Source organism: Triticum urartu, chromosome 7A (genome assembly GCF_056163025.1).
Source record: "Triticum urartu cultivar PI428250 chromosome 7A, HENAU_Tu73, whole genome shotgun sequence".
In the NCBI taxonomy this organism is placed as follows: domain Eukaryota; kingdom Viridiplantae; phylum Streptophyta; class Magnoliopsida; order Poales; family Poaceae; genus Triticum; species Triticum urartu.
Window position 1 is genome coordinate 643049244 of NC_141879.1, and position 9434 is coordinate 643058677.

The window sequence follows — 9434 nt, forward strand, 5'->3', positions numbered from 1 at the left end:
AGAGTTCCGTCAGCACGACGGCGTGGTGACGATCTTGATGTTCTACCGTCGCAGGGCTTCGTCTAAGCACCGCTACAATATTATCGAGGAGTATGGTGGAAGGGGGCACCGCACACGGCTAAGAAAACGATCACGTGGATCAACTTGTGTGTCTAGGGGTGCCCCCTGCCCCCGTATATAAAGGAGCAAGGGGAGGAGGCCGGCCGGCCCTTGGGCGCGCCAAGGAGGAGGAGTCCTCCTCCTAGTAGGAGTAGGGAAAGGAAGGGGGAGAGGGAGAAGGAAAGGGGGGCGCCGCCCCCCCTCTCCTAGTCCAATTCGGACCAGAGGGGGAGGGGGCGCGCGGCCCACCCTGGCTGCCCCTCTCTCTCTCTCCACTAGGGCCCATAAGGCCCATTACTTTTCCCGGGGGGGTTCCGGTAACCCTCCGGCACTCCGGTTTTCTCTGAAATCACCCGGAACACTTCCGGTGTCCGAATATAGCCGTCCAATATATCAATCTTTATGTCTCGACCATTCCGAGACTCCTCGTCATGTCCGTGATCACATCCAGGACTCCGAACTAACTTCGGTACATCAAAACTCATAAACTCATAATATAACTGTCATCGAAACCTTAAGCGTGCGGACCCTACGGGTTTGAGAACAATGTAGACATGACCGAGACACGTCTCCGGTCAATAACCAATAGCGGAACCTGGATGCTCATATTGGCTCCCACATATTCTTCGAAGATCTTTATCGGTCAGACCGCATAACAACATACGTTGTTCCCTTTGTCATCGGTATGTTACTTGCCCGAGATTCGATCGTCGGTATCTCAATACCTAGTTCAATCTCGTTACCGGCAAGTCTCTTTACTCGTTTCGTAATACATCATCTCGCAACTAACTTATTAGTTGCAATGCTTGCAAGGCTTATGTGATGTGCATTACCGAGAGGGCCCAGAGATACCTCTCCGACAACCGGAGTGACAAATCCTAATCTCGAAATATGCCAACCCAACATTTACCTTTGAAGACACCTGTAGAGCTCCTTTATAATCACCCAGTTACGTTGTGACGTTTGGTAGCACACAAAGTGTTCCTCCGGCAAACGGGAGTTGCATAATCTCATAGTCATAGGAACATGTATAAGTCATGAAGAAAGCAATAGCAACATACTAAACGATCGGGTGCTAAGCTAATGGAATGGGTCATGTCAATCACATCATTCTCTTAATAATGTGATCCCGTTAATCAAATGACAACACATGTCTATGGTTAGGAAACATAACCATCTTTGATTAACAAGCTAGTCAAGTAGAGGCATACTAGTGACTTTTAGTTTGTCTATGTATTCACACAAGTATTATGTTTCCGGATAATACAATTCTAGCATGAATAATAAACATTTATCATGATATAAGGAAATAAAATAATAACATTATTATTGCCTCTAGGGCATATTTCCTTCATATACTCCCTCCTTTCATCTATATAGGGCCTAATGCATTTAAAAACACATTAAGGCCCTATATATAGATGGAGGGAGGGAGTATATAAAAAAATAAAGATAATCAAGCCGTTCCGTGCCGGCCCGCGTGCTCAGCCTAGAAGCCAAGCACGGCCCAGGGCGTGCCGCATGCCAGGCCCGACCCGTTTAGCCCGTGTCGTGCCTGGCCCATGATAGGCCGTGCCGGCGTGCTCGTGGGCTGGCCTGATTGGCCCGGCCCGCAACGAGATCAAAGTTTTGTTGAATGTTCCTAATGAAACTCTTAGTGAGAAGTATTTGGGTATGCCATCAGATGCGGGGAGCTCAAAAAATGGTGCATTCAAATATCTTAAAGATCGGTTGTGGAGCAAGGTTCAAGGCTGGATAGAGAGGACATTGTCAACTGCTGGAAAGGAAGTTTTGGTGAAATCAGTTGCACAATCTATCCCAGTCTATTCCATGTCATGTTTTAAGCTTCCTAGAGGCATGTGTGAACATTTGAATATGCTGATAAGGAAATTCTGGTGGGGGAGTAAAAATGGACAGCGCAAGCCTCATTGGGTCTTTTGGAAAGCTATGACGCAGCCAAAAGGAATGGGAGGTTTGGGGTTTAAAGATTTTGAGCTCTTCAACTTAGCAATGCTGGCACGACAAGCCCGGCGCCTGTTACAAGACCCGGAGTCTTTGAGTGCTCGTATTCTAAAAAGTATCTACTATCCCAACACGACCATACTTCAGGCTACTTTGGGAAAACACCCTAGTCAGATTTGGAGGGCCATTGTTGAAGGGCGTGACACGTTGAAACAAGATTTAATTTGATGCATAGGTAATGGTGAACACACCAATATTTGGGAGGACAACTGGCTCCCCCGAGAGGAGATGATGAGGCCTTATGGATGCCGGGTAGCAAACCCACCGCAAGTTGTCTCTGAACTAATTGATCCGACATCTGCCACATGGAACAAGGAGAAGCTGGAATCTATTTTTTTGCATTTTGATATGGAGGTTATTATGAGTATACCGCTATGCACTATGAATATGCAAGATTTTTGGGGTTGGACGCATGAGAGAAATGGCCAGTTTTCAGTCAAATTGGCATACCGAATGCTCGTGTCCATAAGGCAACGAAGAGAGGTGTGGTTGGAAGGCACAGCCAGATCCTCGAGTACACATATGGAGGAAGGATCGTGGAAAAAGCTTTGGCGGACAGAGGTACCAGCAAAAACACGTATGTTCCTGTGGAGACTCTCAAAACAATCTTTACCCACGGAGGATGTTCGAGCTCATCGCCACATGACTACCTCGAGTTCATGCGGGATGTGTGGTGCGCCGGACTCATGGCGACACTCCCTTCTTGAGTGCACAGTTTCAAGATGTACATGGGCTCTCATTGATGAGGATCTCGGAAGCAAACTGGTGTTGGCCACAGAACCAAACGCAAAAGGCTGTCTTTTCTCACTAATAGAGTCATTATCACATGATCAGTTCATTCTTACAGCAGTCACTCTTTGGGCAATTTGGTCTTTTAGGAGGAAAGCTATCCACGAAGCTATATTTCAATCTCCACATGCAACACAAGCCTTCATAACTCGCTTCATTGAAGACTTAGATGTTGTTCGGTCAAGGAAGTCTCCCACCCAGAGGGCGGCCAACGTGCATGCAGGTTCCACCGTTGCAGCTAGACCCTGCCCAATGGCTCCTCCGGCGAATTTTGCAAAGATTCACGTGGATGCTGGTGCACGCGGGAAAAGAGGAGGATCGGCAGCAGCAATATGCAGGGATAGTCACGACAATTATTTGGGAAGTTCAGCTCTAGTTGTGAGAGGTGTTTGCAACCCAGCGACTCTGGAGGCTTTAACTTGTCGTGAAGCTATTTCCTTGGCTCAAGATGTCCAACTTCACAGATTCATCATATCCTCGGATTGTAAGCAGGTAGTGGAAGACATCTCGATGGCCAGCAAGGGTCTTCATGGAGCAATCATCAACGAAATCAAGCTGAGATCGGATCCTTTTTCCTGTAAATTTATTTTTGAAAGTCGTGTGGTAAATCTACAAGCTCACAACTTAGCAAAATTTGCTACGTAGCTTTGGGGTGTCATGTTTGGCTTGGCCAGCCATATGATGCGGTTCGTATCTCACCTTCTGTGGATTATCATCAATAAAGTGGCTTTACCCCCTAAAAAAAATCTGAAAAAAAAACTCCTCCCTGGTCGACGCCGCCTCGGCCCCCCTACGCAGCTCCACCTTGCCATCCCGGTACACTCGTCAGTCCTCACCGGCGACTCGCGCCCGGAACCCTAGGCACAGCGATCGCCGGCGAGCAGGCCATGGATGGCGGCGGCGCGGCGGAGCTGCGCGAGACCCACCGCCTGGTTGGCCACGCCGACCGCGCGTGGGCACTCGCCTGGAACCCCAACCCGGGCGCCGGCGCCGGCCCCGTCCTAGCCTCCTGCGGCGCCGACAAGACAGTGCGCATCTGGAAGCGCGCCCCCGACGGCGCCTGGCACTGCTCGGTAAGGCCAATCTACTTCAGCGTGTTCCATGGTTCCGCGTTGCATTGCAATTGAAGTGATTGGTTTCCTTATCTGCGCCCGTCTTGCTTGATTAGGATGTGCTCGAAGGCGTGCACGAACGCACGGTGAGGTCCTGCGCTTGGTCCCCCGACGGGAAGCTGTTGGCGGACGCGAGCTTCGATGGCACGGCGGCGATTTGGGAGTACTCCGGTGGAGACTTTGAGTTGGTCGACACGTTGGAGGTGAAGCCTTTTCTGAATTTGGCCTTTTGGGTTCAGTTTCGGTGTCACCACTGTTTGTTGTGGAGAATGTTGGTTACCTGTGGATGTTAACTCTGTGCTGTTAATGGGCAGGGGCACGCGAACGAGGTGAAGAGTGTGTCATGGAGCCAGTCCGGTTCGATGGTCGCGACGTGCAGCCGGGACAGGGCAGCGTGGATATGGGAGATTCTGCCAGGGAACGATCACGAGTGCATAGATGTGCTGGAGGGGCACACTGAGGATGTGAAGATGGTCCAGTGGCACCCGTTCTTTGATGTTCTGGTTTCTGTCAGCTATGACAATACCATCAGGGTATGAACTTTTGTCAATTTAATTTGTAGTAATGCACTAGCTCGGCCTGCGTTATGTTGCTGTATGCCTTGTGGTTTTACGCTATGGACACTGGATAGGCAACAAGGATGTGCTCTTTGCTCTTGCTCTGTTCGGTATGCAGTTTTTTTAAGTGTCATTATCATTAATATGCAAGCTTTAATGTAGGTGTGGGCTGATGACGGCGATGGTAAGTGGCCCTGTGTGCAGACATTAACTGAAGCCGGTAACAGGTAATGTGGCTCTTTGGTCAAGACCTTTTTTGTCTTTATTTGGTTGATAAAACTTGTACTGCTTGTGGTATAATATGTCTGGACTTATTTACATTGTAATATCGTACAAATGTATTCAGTCGACGAAATCCCAGCTTATGTTTCTTTAGAAGATCAATCCCAACTTATGTGATGCTGATGACTGTGAAAAAGATGTGATGCATGAAGTCGTATGGCTGTTGATTTTATGATCTGGACTAAACTTCTGCCCCATGACCATACCCTCTTTTAATATCTTTGGATCTTGTAGATTTATTTTCTACTAGCGGCCATGTAGATGTATGCACGATTGTAGCTATGTGTATTAGAGGTAATTGTAGGGATCCAACTTAAACCATGAGGTGTTGATGAGAGATTTATGAACAGTTAAGATCAATGGTGTCGCATGGTGTCCTTCTATTTTGGTATAAATATCACTTGATTATTGGGTTTTACTTGTATTTTTTTTTTCACAGTTCCCACTTTGCTAAAACATAATGTGGGATTGCATGTCAATTATAGTAATGTGTTTGTGACTTTGTGTTATGTTGCTATTAACTATAAGATTATCTTGATACTGTTCCATCTTGTTTGGATGATATGATAAACTTTCTGCTATTCATCTTAAAAATAGCTGAGCATATCTATTTCCTTCTGAACTTTTGATTGTTAACTTTAATTGTTTTATATTGATTATTCTTTCTGGTGTTAGAGCTTAACTAATTATTGCATCTTGCCCTGGTAAAGTTGATCTCCTTTTTCTTGATCACAGTGGTCATTCCTCAACAGTATGGTCAATATCTTTTAACCAGAAAGGAGATAGGATGGTCACATGCAGGTTCGCTCTAGGCTCTACCATGCTGGATTAATATCCCTATTTTTTTGTAGGATCTTTTTGAAATGCAGTATATTCTCAGATTCTCTAGCACTGCTGAATTCCCGTGCTCCAGACAGGCCCTAGAAAAGTTACTAATGTCATACATTTGTTATCCAGTGATGACTGTACTTTGAAAATTTGGGATACAAGTATTGATTTGTCGCAACCAACAACTGGAGAAGGTCATGAATCTTGGTAAGAGTTTTCTTCTTGATACCTCTTTTTGACTCATATTTGTCGTACAAGGTTGATAACACTGAAATTACACAGCTGTGCCTAAAAGATATGGCTGCAAAAGACAAGCTATGTGGTAGTTCATGTTTAGTCCCCACCCTGAAATTTAGATTACGCCAGAGATGAATCAAGCATATTAGTGTTATTGTGCTATATCTATTGTTATAGTCTGGCATATCTCTGTAATTTTATATTATCCGCCACTTTACTCCCTGGGACAGGTGCAAACTAATAATTGATGATCTGCCTGTTCTTCACAAAGTAATGGTTGTTTGGTGGAGTATACCATTGTGCATTTTATTTGTCGGAGAACTTTTCTAAGTTAGATGTACTCGTCTTTGTTGCTATTAAGATCAAATATCAATGCTTACATTAAGTAAAATTTTAATTTGCTTTCACCGGAGTGCAAATATATATAGCACAACTTGGCCCTTTCCATGCATATGGACTATGAGTAGACTTTAGTGTTGGTGACTGTTCTAGTTCTGCTGATATTGTTATCACATCACTGCAGTGAAGCTTATCAAAATTATGTTGCCTTTCCACACCACCCATTTAATAGGATGATTATCATTTAATTTCAGGCATCATATTTCTACTCTATCTGGATATCATGGTCGAACTATTTTTTCAGCCCATTGGTCAAGGTTAGCTGAACTCCAATCCCTGATACATATTTACTGCTTCTGAATTTCATTCCGCAGGAGCTAGCAAAGTTACTCTTTACAGCTAGAACACAAGCATTTTTATGAATTCAATCAAAAATATAATTTTTATAAAAATAGTTTCTGATGACTTGTTGAGAGCACTATATGCCTGAAAAAAGGAGGCTCGTTATACTTTGTGCAAGTTAACTTAATTATACAAATCAATATTCCTGTTGAGCTGATGGCCAGAATCCTGCAGAAAAAGCTAATCAAAGTCCTTAACTGTCAGTTCTACATGTTTACGAAAGATATGACTGACTATTTATGTACTCCCTCTGTAAAGAAATATAAGATCGTTTAGATGACTAAGTATATGTTTTCAGAATACAATTGTCGTATATTTATGTTGAACAAATTTGATCTCCTAGATTTGGCAAATTCTGCTGTCATTCTGAATAAGTGAAGATATTATTGGCCATTCTAATCTTCTGAAGTATATTTACATAAGTCGATATGGAGTACTATTCTTTGACATTTTTCATGCTCCTCTGTGCATGCAGCGAGGATGTAATTGCCAGTGGGGCAAGTGATGATGCTATCTGCTTATTTGCCGAGGAGAATAGTATGGTATCTTATCCTTCCGCTGAACATTCAAATTCTCACGACTCTCGATTCATCTCTATGGGATCTGCTTAGCTGACCATTTTGTCCAAGTTACATTTGCGGTAGTAGGTAGATAGTGGAGTGTGATGTTCCAACATGTAGTGCATACTTTAGTAGTGGTCATACTTGTCTAGGAATAAATAAATGCTTGAGTATTTGTTCATATTTTTTCTAAATGCAGTGACCACCCTTTGATTTAAGTATTAACAGCTACTTTGGACAGTGCAGGTTGAGGGGCCTTCCTACAGATTAATACTTAAGAAAGAGAAGGCACATGACATGGATGTAAATTGTGTCAGATGGTGTCCCCAGGTAATCTCAGAAAATTAGCAACAAAATAGTCTCAACGTGTTAAGCTGGTAATGGGCTTCATTTGTTTTGCCGTGGTTTATGAGAACTATCAATATCTATAATGGTTCAGGTATCTTTTACTTTATTTAGAAGTGCCTAATTCTTGTCAAATAAACTCGTAGGACCCAAGGGTGTTGGCATCCGCGAGCGATGATGGCACAGTCAAATTGTGGGAGCTGCGGGGGGATATACTGGATTGAGTTGTACTCTTCTGCTGTAATATGATTATAGTTCTAGCTGTGCATCTTAAGATCCTAAGAACAGAGTAGGGATCACCTTTTTTTTCGTTTCTTTTTTCAAAAGCAATGCTCCCTAGTTTAGCTATTACTACCTCTGTTTCTAAATATAAGTACGTAGTTTTAGAGATTTCCCTAGGGACTAATACGGATGTATATAGACATATTTTAGAGTGTATTTTCACTCATTTTGCTCCTTGCTCCGTATGTAGTCTATATTGGAATCTCTAAAAATGACATATATTTAGGAATGGAGGGAGTACCTTTTTGTACTCGTAAAAGCTTGGATGGTGATGATTACAAGCACTAGCATCCTGACAGGTTGTGGAATTGTTCGTGTATACAATGTGAAACAATAGACCTGTTACATATCATTTTTGCGAATGAGTTATGAAACATCAAATTAAGTTTCGCCATTGAGAACACCAGATCGTTTGTCACACTGTTTGGTGATTGGATGTCATTGTTGCCGCCTCTTGATGAGATTTCAGATTCCATATCCTTTCGTGTACTCACTCTGGAAGAATGCATAGGGCGTCTGCATTTTCTAGGTTATATATTTGACAAACTAAATATTGTTATATGTCACAAAAGCACATCAATTGGACGAAAGTCATGTTATGCTCCCAAGCTCATTTTGAGCTCGGGATGAACAGTAAAATTGAAAAAAAACATTTCAAAAAATTCTGAATTTTTTTTGGTGGAAACATTGACAAAAATTCTCAGTGCTTGCAAAATTTCATCAAAAAATGACATTCGTACAATTCGTAGCAAAAAAAAAACAGTACTCCAAAATGTTTTTGGAACTAACTTTTGAAGCATCAATTTTGTTTTTTTGCTGCGACTTCCACAAATGTTATTTTGTGATGAATTTTTGTGAGCATTGAGAACTTTGTCAATGTTTGCACCCAAAAAAATTCAGATTTTTTTGAATTGTTTTAAAATTGCTTTTTGGATTACTGTTCACCCGAGCTCAAATCAAATACATCACGTCCATCATTGGATTCATATACGGATGAAATTTCTAAACATATATTACCTCTGTCTCAAATTAGTTGTCTTAGATTTGTTTAGATACAGATGTATCTAACATTAAAATGTGCTTAGATACATCTGTATCTACACAAATCTAGACAACTAATTCTGCACGGAGAGAGTAGTCCCTCCATTCCGGAGCTAAATGAGTGAATCTGCACTCTAAAATATGTCTATATACATCCGAATGTAGCCCGTACTGAAATATCTAAAAAGGCTTTTATTTAGTAACATATGGAGTATATATTTTATATAGACAACCCCACTAGCAACAATTAATTGTTATTTTCCTGCTCTCATAATAAGCCACATCATCAAAATTGTTGTAGCCATTTATATGTTGTATATCTCAATGTATAATAGCCATCCGATGTTGAGTTACTGTCCAAGCTGAGCAACACGTAGTAAACGGTGACGGTAAGGGCCAGTTCTTTTGATGTATTTTAGAATAAGTTGGAATAAATTACCCCCTATCCAACTTATTCTAAAAGCCCAACCAAATTAATTTTTTAGAAGCCTATTAATTAAAACTTGACTAATACGCTTTTAAAAAAATTAGGCTGGGCT

At 42.4% G+C, this 9434-nt stretch overlaps 1 protein-coding gene across 4 annotated transcripts; it reads left to right on the forward strand.

The window, feature by feature from the left end:
• The first annotated feature begins 3651 nt into the window (after positions 1–3651).
• On the forward strand, positions 3652–8206 carry LOC125531095 (protein CIA1). Of its 4 annotated transcripts, none has more exons than XM_048695503.2 (10): positions 3652–3983; positions 4079–4225; positions 4337–4555; positions 4742–4806; positions 5597–5662; positions 5819–5896; positions 6520–6582; positions 7143–7204; positions 7469–7557; positions 7719–8206. In XM_048695503.2, exons 1-10 carry the CDS (start codon positions 3798–3800, stop codon positions 7794–7796), a joined length of 1053 nt encoding a protein of 350 aa, XP_048551460.1. In that variant the 5' UTR covers positions 3652–3797; the 3' UTR covers positions 7797–8206. The 4 variants fall into 4 exon arrangements, 2 of the variants coding, with proteins under 2 accessions (XP_048551460.1, XP_048551459.1); XR_015611277.1 differs by having other exon boundaries at positions 3653–3983; positions 7143–7209; XR_007293103.2 differs by having other exon boundaries at positions 3653–3983; positions 7474–7557.
• The last annotated feature ends 1228 nt before the right edge of the window (positions 8207–9434 follow it).